This window comes from Aythya fuligula, chromosome 19 (genome assembly GCF_009819795.1).
Source record: "Aythya fuligula isolate bAytFul2 chromosome 19, bAytFul2.pri, whole genome shotgun sequence".
Classification (NCBI taxonomy): domain Eukaryota; kingdom Metazoa; phylum Chordata; class Aves; order Anseriformes; family Anatidae; genus Aythya; species Aythya fuligula.
This window is the reverse complement of record NC_045577.1, coordinates 4,570,513-4,581,445: the sequence shown is the minus strand read 5'-3', so window position 1 is coordinate 4,581,445 and position 10,933 is coordinate 4,570,513. Positions and strand designations below refer to the sequence as shown.

Sequence of the window (10,933 nt, the reverse complement as noted above, 5' to 3'; positions counted from 1 at the left end):
GACGTCAGACGCAGCAGGAAGGCGGCCGGGCGCGTTGCCATGGCAACGCCTGCCCACGGGGAAGGGACCGCGCTGTCATGGCGGCTCTTCGCTGGGTCCTGGCAGGGTACAAGCACGCCGGGACACGGCGCTGGGTCCTGGCAGGGCTACGTAGTTTTCTTCAAAAATCTTAAAAATAACCCCGTTTGCCTTAAAACCTTTAACTAAAAGAACGAGAGGAAGGCCTTAAGAATTTGAGAAAAGCATAACCTGCTTTATTTTTTTTTAATTTTTTTATTTAAATAAGGAGAATTCTTTCATATGGAAAGAGCTAATACAATCACATATTTGAAAGGAGAAACAATAGGTACTGAAACGAGGAAAAAGGGCAATAAAGAGTGTGCCGCAACTGGCCTGGTGATGCCGTGATTCGAGTTCCGGTCCAAGTAAAAGTTTCCAAAAAATATAAACAGGTTGCACGTTACACAATTATCCATCGTCTGCCCTTTCAAATATCTGGTCTACATGAAAAGACAAAGAGAGGAAAGGCCAAAAAAGATTTACTATACAGGTCATGAGGTTAAAAGCTGTAAGGAGTACAATATCCCCTTGAGAAACAACAAATGCAATTTATACAGAACCAGAGGAAGGATTCCAGCTAAGGACGACGCCTTGAGACATGCTAAGGGGGGAGCGCCTCGCTGCTGCTGCTGTGATTCCAGGGTCACGGGGGCGGCCGCAGCCCTCCTGAGCTGGCGGGGACACAGCAAACACAAGTGGGTGCCCGCAGCCGCTAGGAAAATGTGGTGGTCTTTGGATCAAAACAACAATAAAACAAATAAATGTCGGTGGATTGCTGCTGTCGCATCACAGGCAGCAGTCTGCTTCAGCAAAATTCTTGTTTCCTACTGCCGGGCCACAACCAAGTATCCCAATGCCTGTTGTAAGGTAATTCTTACAAGTGCATCTCTCTTGTAAGGAAACTAGGCTGCTGTATATCGAAAATAACCCACGCTACAAGGAATTAACCTGTGCTTAACTAGCCAGAAGCAAAACAGAAGGTTAACAAAACGCAACAGAACAAGACCTTCGCATGCAGTGGTGCTCGCTTCAAAGTGAATATAGTAGCCTGCCAGAAGGTGAGACATAGCAAAAATGCTAAGCTCGTTTTTTCATATATATCTATAAATACACAGGAACCACAGGGCAGCTTGTAGCTTTGCAGCATTCTTGCAAGGAAACTGTTAAATGGAGTGCCTCTCTGCATGAGCACGAACACATGTGGAGTTCAATGGGCTGCAAACACATTCAGAGGGACTGACTACTGACTGTAGAGCTGTCACCTGGCAGAGCCAGGAGTGAATTATGAGAGATCAACAATACCTGTTTCACTGGTGACTGTGCTGCTTCCACCTGTCATTTGCTTTTTTCCCCTAACCTTTTTTTTTTTTTTCTCTCTCAAGAGCCAAAAGCAGGCTGAGCTGAGAGGAAAGCAGCACTGAACGCAGCTGCTAGGCCGTGAATCACTGCATACAGAGCTGGTTACGCACGTGCTTCAGGCCTTCATCTGCACAAAAAGCAGCAAAGTCAGTCTCTGAATATTTCTGCCTCACCCATTTTTGCTGAAATATGGATCCCACCTCTCCCTCCCACTGCACACTGCACCTTTCCAGCAGGAGCCTGCAATTTAGTACCAGATTTCCAGTAAAAGCAAAAGCAACTCGCAAAGGAATAAATCATCAGGACCCTACCCTTCAGCAATATAGACGGCAAGCAGAAGTATCCCCCTATAAACCATCTCAACATTCAGTACATCTCCATTCTCCTCTTCCCCAAGCTGACCTTTTAATCAGTGCACCAGCACCCCTGGCATTTCTGCATGTTGAGGATCAGAGACCTTCCTTGCGACTTGAGAGCACTGCAAAATGCAGTAACCTCAAGCTAGCTTTAAACAAAAATACATGCCAGAGAAGGATATTGCACCTTAGAAATTTGGGCTCTAAAACTGCTTTCCAACACACAAAACTCCATTAAGTGAAAGAGCGTCTTGCCAACTGCAGCTGACAGTCACGCAAAGGAGAGGAATGGAATGAAGCTCACATGCATTTCTTGGCCTTTCCTGCACAGAATAATTCAGACATAATATATAAATAGAGCAGTGAAACAATTACTTTTTCACCTAGACCTACAACATCAAATACGTATAAATAAATTCTAGTGTTTTATTCTGTTGGGGGAAGGATGGGGGGAGTTAGAAAGAAGGGTGACCTTTTTCAACAGGAAGTATCGTAGTTCTGATGGCATTTACACCAGAGGGACTGCAATATCTTGCATCTATCAATAACCCAGTTTCTCCAACACATTTGACCATTTTAAAGTCATATAGGTGGGAGGAAAGAGGTTAGTGTCTTTGTAAAGCTTAAGTAGTGTGTTTAGGGTAGGAAAGAGATGAGAAGAAGGGAGCCTGGATAAGTCTCTTTAGCCATTACAGTTAGATTCTGAGCTGATATTAGCTAGGGCCAGCTGGGCAGGAGGATAATAAAAAAAAAAGAATTAAAGACAACTCTGTTGTTCATGATATTCCAAGGAAGAAAATAAAAAAGGGGGGTGGGATGACTTACTAGTGGAGCAATCTTTGGAAAATGTCGGGAGCAGGACTAGCAGATGAGGAAGCAGGTCTGGGAGATGTTTGAAAGCTAAGGAAATATTTGTCGCTTAATCTCAAACCCTGTACTCTAGGGAGGTACTCTGGCACACACTGCTCTGAAGTTAAAAATCCATAAAACATGAGGAACAAAAAAAGAGCTCTTACTTTTCCTTAAAAGTACCATCCTATCCCTTTCCCTTCAGGTTCTCTGCCACAGTCAACGGGGACACCTGTGGAGAGGGAACATACTATTTCTAAGTTAGTTTAGGTTTCTAAGCTCTTTTTAAAGCTACTGTATAAAATTCTTATTTATACCTAGCTTAAAACTTCAAATGCATCCCTAGAAAGTTATGAAGGATCTTTCCAAGAAAGGGGGAAAAAAGCAACAAGAAAAGAAACAAGAACACCTTTCAGATCCCTTCCCAAATACATTCTTTGTTCAAAATATCTTCTTTGGAACCACCAAATGACTTGCTGCCATCTAGCAGATGCTGACGGCACAACCAGTTAGCAAGCTATCACCTACTGTGGAAATTAAGTTTTCTTTCCATCATTTCAGAGTGACCAGCCTACTTCACATTTTGAAAGAGCTAAACAACACAAACCAGGTTAGCTGAAAGTAGCTGATACTTAAGACTACGATCAGCTGAAGGACTCCAAGCACTTTCAGGAACTTGCAAGTCCATCCTAAAATCTACATACACACGCGCACACACACGCAGCACACAAACCGAAAACCAAATAACCGAAGAAATAAAAACCCAACCCACTCCCACTGGGACCCTCCTTTCATATACCATCAAATACTGGCGAGGAAGTGTAAGGTTGTGACACCGTGTATGTGCTATATGCAATTACATCAAAACTAAAGAACCCTTTGCTGTTCACCTGGGGAAGGAGATCAAAAGGATGATTCCAAACTGGCTCTGTAACCATGCGCTTCCAACCGAAAAAAGGAGGTTCCAAGTGTGCTAAAAAGGCTGCCTTGCAGAGGGGCTCCCTTACTAATGCGTTTCTATGCAAATTTTACAAGAGGCCATGACAGGAACAGAAAGACCGACCAAGGGAAGAGGGAGAAGAACAAAGCTTAGGAGAGCAGCCCCAAGGGATGAGCTCAATATAGAACAAGTCTCAGGAGACACGAAGAATTAGAGCGGCCAAGGTAGGGAGCATAAGAGAGCATCACAACTACAAAAAGTAGTCCAAACAAACCCGTTGGTGCTAGCCAACTCTTCTGACCCATGTGCGATGAGGAGATTTCGCTTAGAAGATTTTACATTTTGTAAATCCATGATTTACATTTCACTGCGTGTTTGGCAGTCACTAAAATAAAATCCGAAACAAACAAAAAAAACAGATCCAGAGGAGCTTGCAACAGAAATTTTGGTGCTTTTCCTTAAAACGAAAATGCCACATTTTGTTGTGCACAAGGCACCCCAAAGCTACAGTTAAAGTGGTGCAAGTTTCAAGATGAATGTACTGACTTACTATATACCTTCAGTACAGATTTCTAATGCAAGCACTGCTTCTAGCTTAAAACAAAAATACTGAAAAATTAATGAATGCCATAACTGTCCTGTGTTTTCTTTTTTTTGTTTGTTTTTTGTTTTTCCACTTAATCTGACAGGCTAGATCATCTGGGAAAAAAAAACACTTAAGCCAACTCAGTTTAGGAGTCTTGATTCTAAGCATAGCACAGAACCATGTATAAAAACTACGGAGGGTTCTGTCAGAACATAATTTTAGTTAAACGGACTTATTTTCTGGAAGGAATGGGGAAAGCAGAAAGAAGGGGGGGGAAAAGTGATAGAACATATAAAAGTTCTGCTATAAACAAGGATATAGCTTCTTTTTTTCTCTGTAAAAACCTCAGCTGCCTTTAAAATGAAAAACCTCAAACTAACCCCTCTCCCCCAGTTGCCACTCTGCTTAGACAGAAGTAGGGAAGGAGAAGGATGGGCTTTGCCAAGTGAGCTATCACAGCTACCTGTGCATGGGGCAAAAAAAAAAAAAAAAAAAAAAAAAAGAAAAGGCTCGAGCCACTTAAAAGTCACACGGTTGGTTTGTTTTAAAGCAAGCAGGTCAATGTCATATCCACTGTTTCAAACTGCTTTGTTGGAAGAGGGACTCGGATGATGTCGCTGTAGTCAGTCAGTGTGGGGCGGGGAGTAGGTCTGGTGAAGTTTTCAGGAGATCCAGTGGGGTCCAGTCTTAGCTGCAGTGCCTCTCAGGACCAGCTGGGCATCAGAGGTGCTCCTAGGCCTTGCTTTCCTCCACTTTTACTGCCTGAGGTTTGATCGCTCCTGTGCGCACTGGCTTCATCTGGTTTGTGGATGCTGTTTCTTGCAGCTTTACTGCTCCCAGATTGGCTTTACTTTCATCCACCCGCTGCTTTGCCTTTTGATACACAGAAAGGAGGCATTAGATAGCACAGATACTTGTACGCAGATACAAAAACCAACCGTGACCATCACTCGTGCAAGTCATCAAATTTGCTCCAAAATTCAGGTATTATCTCTGTTCTGTTACTCTGTTTTCCCTACAACACCTTATATATAAGGATCTTGAAGAGCCCATAAAAACTCAACGGTAAAAACGGTAAAAAGCACCATAAGACAGGTCATCCCCTACTCCTGATCTCTGATCACACAGCGTTACTCACGGGCTCGGTACAGTCCCCACCCACCCATCATCCACTCTCTTGCCCTCCCTGCAGGAAAAACAACTTCCACGTAGAGCTTTACTACACTGCCACCCCTCTGGAGGACAAGGCCCCAGTGTGACACTAGAAGCACAGACGCTGTGGGGTCACAGTGCTGACATACGCTACCTGTTGTACATAGTGTCCTTGCACCGAGCCCATACTAACTGCTGGTCCAGACGGCTTCCCATTTGGGCTGGCAGAGCTAGGCCTGGAAATCGAAGAGTCGACAATATTCATGGAGTAAATTCTACAATGGAACAAGAACCTTATTCATGTGTGAAAGAAAACAGCACTGTAGAAAGCAGCAGTAGACAGGGCATGAGTCTGTACTGTGCAGATCAACGAGCTCCCCAGCTCAAAAGACAACACATGGATTGGTTAGAGGTTAAAAAAATAAAATGAAGTAACTGCAAGTCCCCAAATTCTCAGTGACCTGAAGGTTTGGAATGTCTACGCATTAGCATCTCACATCTTGAGAAGATGAGACCATGCTGGAACTAAAACATTTGGGCAGTGTTCCACAAATTTCTATCTTAACAACAGACAAAAAAACAAAAAACAAACAAACAAACAAAAAAACACAATTCCAATTTGCCTTTAAGACATGGAAAACAGCTTTATGCACTTCCCAGAAGCACAAATGACCAAGTCAGAGACATCTTGGGCTCTACTCAAAACTGAAAGCCACGATCATACAACTTAATACAAATGTTTGGACTACAGTAAGCACATTCTACACATGAAAATCCAAGTAGATCTTAAAGAGCACTGATGTATGCACCACGTCTCTGCAAATGGGGAACACTACTACCTCCCCGTTCTGACTACAGAGGCTAAATTCCGTCAGCATTTACCTGTATGCATGTGGTGATGGTACAGACCCTCCGGAGGACATGTTCTGTTTACCGTCGGAAAAATGAAACCCTTTCATTTCCATTTGGGAGGACTACAGAGGAAAATGAGCGAGAGCACATCATCTTTGCATCCACAGTAACGGATATGACTTCATATGAACATATAAACCAAGTTTTTGCCCTTCTACCCATCATGCCCATTAAAAGAAACATTTTTCATGTGAAGTAAATGAGGCTTGTAAGTGAAATGATCCGCTTGTATTAAATCAACAAGCCAGGAGCACAAGCAAACACTGAACCTGGAAGTTAACTGCTGTGCTTTCTTTCCCCTGGAGTAGAAAAACTTATGATACAAATCCATCAAACCAGACATGACATTAATATACCTACTCAAATGGACAAGCTTCACAACAGTGTGAAATATCTGGGCAGTATTCCAACTGTGTCTGGAGCTCACCACCCCTCAAGCACTCTGGGGAAACCTGTGTAAACATGTAATAAAACTGGAGACTCCAAACTGGATCAAGGCAGGATGGGGCTCCCTGGAAACAGAACGATGGCCAGCAGCAAAACCTGGGAGGCTGCTGACCTGTGCTTTCTAGATGAGAAGGAAAGGGCTCCATTTTTACACCAAGCCTTGGCTTTGATATTTAAAGATCCCCTTTAACAAGCAAGATCAAAGAGCAAAACTACAGTGCAAGACGGCTTAACGAATGCCAAGATGAGCATGCAGGAGTTAATCCTTACCTCCCTGCTGGTAGCAAGAACTGAAGGCTGCGATCCAGGAGGGAGAATTCTTCGGGGAGCTCCTACGGGCAGGTTTTGCCCCTGAGGAAGCTGGATGGACTGCGGTAGAATCAGGGGCTGTTGGCCAGAGCCATAGCGGGGCAGAGGAAGCTGGGAGCCAGGCACAGGCATTGTTAACTGTGTGATAAGGACATGTAGTTACTTAATGGCAGCAGCGGTGTGGGGTTTGACACACCCTCTCCCCATACCCTGAAAGCACGGTACTGCTAAAAGCAATCTCACTAACGGTGCAGTCTGGCACAGAGTAAATGCAAATTAATGTAACAGAGCAAATTTCACACTGAAATGCATGTGCGGGTAGTGTTGCCAACACCCTACCAGCTGGGTTTCTAACATAGCATTGATTTAACATAACTGTGCTCAGCCACAGGGCTCTTCTCCTTGCCTAGAACCTACATCCCGTTCTTCAGGCTTCCTCATGGTCTCTGCATGGGTGATTTTTCTCTTGATCCCACAGCAGCGTCAGACAGCTGAGTCAGTGTCAGACACCCTGTTTGCAGCTTTAGTACCTAAATCAGGAATTGTGTTCTACTTTCATGCCAAAATGTTTTGGGGAGTGGAACTCTAGAGCAAGTAACAGTTACCTCTCCATGTTCTGCAATGAATTTCAAACCAATTATGGCAACAATTAATCCTAATTTACAAGGAGCAGCTCATGATTCAACAGCCTCCTTTCTCTCTATTTTTTTCCTTTATTCCTCACAACTGTTGGATTTGGGAGGTTCTATGACACCACTTTGTGACAAAAATAATAACATTTAAGGCTAAATTTACCCAGTGATCCAAGCATAAGAGATCAGGTTATTAGGTTATTATGGATAAAGCATTTATTCAAATATTTAATTTGGCAGTGTTCTCTGTATTTTCCTCAGCTAAATTACTTTCAGAATTAACTGTTTTTAAGTCAGTCACAACATAGAAAACCCTGTTTAAGTAAAAAATCAATGGTCCCCATAAACCTTAACATGTTGCACAAAACACATGCAAGCTGAATTTAATGAAAGTACCAAACCTCTACAGAGAATCAGAACACATTTATCCACGAACACAGCTATGCTCACAAAAGGATTCAAGATCTTTTTCTGAATGGTGCTTTACAAAAGCTTTGTACCCTACACCAAGGCACACAGTAAAATTCTTGTTAAGATGCTGCCAAACAGATCAACAGAAATTAAGACCACCTGGATTCCAAATGAACTGAGAAAATACATGAGCTTTAATTAAAACATTAATTACTCTGGAAGCTATGTTAAATCTGAAAGAGATGGGAATTTGGCTCTTGAAAGTGGTACTTTTAGGACAACTATCACATCATGACCTCCTACCCGGGAAGTACTGTAAGGTTTGATTCTGCATGAAACATTCATCTTGCGGCCAAAGACATCCAAGTCAGAAAAAACAAATGGGCATCTCAGCAGGGGCAGACGAGTAATCAGCAAGAATCACATTAAATAAAGGTGCTACATCTTTGAAACAATGGCTCATTGACTCACAGAAGAGTCTCTTGGGGAAGCCTTTTGTCCCTACAGAGAGCTTAGCCCACAGAAACACATGGCTAAGCACAAATATCCAATCCAGTCCCAGAAACACATGGAACCCTGCACAACTGAGTGGCTTGAAAAGTCCTGCTCCTAACCTGTGTAAGCTGAGAGTCCATCATCTGGGAGGCTCCCATCCCAGCTGCCTGGTTTATCTGGCCTTCATAAACCAGTGCCTGGCTTCCGTTCATGGGCTGATAGGGGGACCCAGACTGGGTTTTCACCACCTCCAAGGGCTGCATGCCTGGGAAGGCGGAATACGGAGCCTTCAGAGCAGTGCCTCCTGTCAGGACCATCGTGCTGGGCTGAGACAGACTGGGGTGCATGTACACCTGAGACCTGGGGAAGAAAAACATGCTGAAGTCACTAGGCAGAAAACCTTTAGAGACTGTACACACATACCACTATCAGGATAGATGTGGCTTGCAAGTAGATCTCAGAGTATCTACCAAATTGATAGCTTAGAACTAAGATGCAGTCTCTTTTACAGACAGGATTTTTCTTTTACTTCCACTTTTAAGCCCTTACAACCACGTCCTTGTGTTGCAGGAACATTCAACAGAATGACAGCATGTCCCATCCAAAATTTAAATACTAATGTTCTGCACAATATGCTCTGGATTAGCAGTAAGGAGAGGATCCAAGTAACCAGAAGTCTGTAGCAGTTTTTCAAAGTAGAAATCAGAAATTAAAGATTCAGCAAGCTCTAGCAATTTATTTTTTTAAATCTCCATGTCTAGTTTTGAGGCCTCAAAGTACCATTCTGACCACTTGCTCTCATCTTATGCAGAACGATTCTCACAGCCAGCCCAACTCTGAAGAGGACGTCTCATTCCTTCACTTCTAGTAAGCAGTTCTTTTAGCCAAGTACTCTTGATGTTTCTTACATTAGTTTGATTTCTAATTTGAATCTTACTATTTTTTCCCCGAAGAGCAAACATTCACTCTGTTCTCGTCTTGCAGTTTTTATCTAATAAAAAATGTTATGCAATGCCCTTATGCAGGTACTCAGCTCTGATCAAGCTATCTCTTAGCACAGTCATAAACCAAATCCAGTAAGCAGCAGGCTCTGAATTTCTCATTAAAAAAATTGTATTCCAACCCACAAACCTCCTCTTTCTGCATCTTTCTCAGGATTTGCCTCCCCCTTTGAGGCATTACAACTAAATACAATTTTTCTTTGCCACTGTCTTACAAAGAAGCATGCTACAAAGAGCCCTTATGTACCCTGATACCCTTGTTCTCCACCCCAATGCTTCCCAGCACTGTTACTATGAAATAGAAACAAGATGTCAAAGGAGGAAGAGGAGATGAGTACAGAGTATTTGACCAATCTACTTCCCCATAAGCAACAGAAGAGTTAAGGCCACAAGGAAATGAAAAACTGGAAGCAGTTACCTGAAGGGCTGTATGGAGCTGTACATCTCCTGGGACTGGGAAACAGGCAGACCACCCCTCAGGCCAAGCTGAGCTTGGGCCTGTAAGGATGTGTGGAGGGAAATGGGAATCTGTTGAGCAGCAGCGGCCTGCAGGAGAAATTAAGATGACTGAGAGGTATGAGAGCAGCCAGAAGCTCTCCCAGACTCTTAAAAAGCCATCATTTTCCTCAGTGAGTCAATGTGCCGTGACAATTACCTACACTGCAGCTTTACCCAGCCCCTCCTTCTTCCACGGAACAGGAGCATTGATATAAAGGCACTGATACAAAGAAAAAAGCAATTCCATCCCTTTCATTTCACTAACCTGTAACACCTACTGGGAAGCAGCATTCAAGGAAGCTAAAGGGAGCCGCACCTAAGCCCCTTTGGGCTGCCAGAGAAATAAATGACTTCTTGTTTCTGACCCTGAAAGACTTCCTGAGAAACCATTAGCTAGTTTGATTTCTCCCTTACCTGTTGGTAGCTTTGCTGCTGAGGTATTGTCTGAGGAACCAGGCGGGGCTGACTTGCAAACACATGGCCATCCAGATACAGGGGTGGAATATGGTTACCTGAACATCAGAGAAGACAGGCTGTAACTCAGGGTACAGGCAGGGTACGCTGCAGAGACCTGTGGGTCCATCAAGACTAACAGTTCAGGAATTGGCCACCTGCACTCCAAACTTCTCCTATCTGCCAGAAACCGACTCCACAACAATTTTACCTTTGCAGCTACAAGGGATGGAAAGGGCAAACATGGCATGTGAGACCTTCACACAAGCAATCTAAAGCTATTTTTTACCAAAGGGTGGCACCAAGAAGAAAGTGGTGTGCCACTCCTTTGTTTACATATTCGAACCAAGGGGTTTAAAAGCAAAAAGGGGGAAGAATTTGGCGGGGTGGAGGAGAGAAGAAATCACCATGCTTGGAAACGATCTGTTTTCCAAATATATTCCCTACAGTGGCCCCATTATCACTTCTGCCCA

At 43.5% G+C, this 10,933-nt stretch overlaps 1 protein-coding gene across 5 annotated transcripts in view; it reads right to left on the bottom strand.

Annotated features, from left to right (window-relative positions):
• Nucleotides 1–4,652: 4,652 nt before the first annotated feature.
• Nucleotides 4,653–10,933, bottom strand: part of PRRC2B (proline rich coiled-coil 2B) — a 44,713-nt gene continuing 38,432 nt past the window's right edge. For 3 of the 5 annotated variants that reach the window (XM_032200094.1, XM_032200096.1, XM_032200095.1), the window contains exons 26-32: nt 10,422–10,519; nt 9,928–10,055; nt 8,628–8,868; nt 6,932–7,108; nt 6,185–6,276; nt 5,457–5,577; nt 4,653–5,023 (exon numbers count right to left, since the gene is read on the bottom strand). In XM_032200094.1, coding sequence (XP_032055985.1) covers nt 4,883–5,023; nt 5,457–5,577; nt 6,185–6,276; nt 6,932–7,108; nt 8,628–8,868; nt 9,928–10,055; nt 10,422–10,519 — 998 coding nt within the window. In that variant the 3' untranslated portion in view covers nt 4,653–4,882. The remainder of the gene's footprint in view (nt 5,024–5,456; nt 5,578–6,184; nt 6,277–6,931; nt 7,109–8,627; nt 8,869–9,927; nt 10,056–10,421; nt 10,520–10,933) is intronic. The other 2 variants (XM_032200097.1, XM_032200098.1) reach the window with 1 other exon arrangement.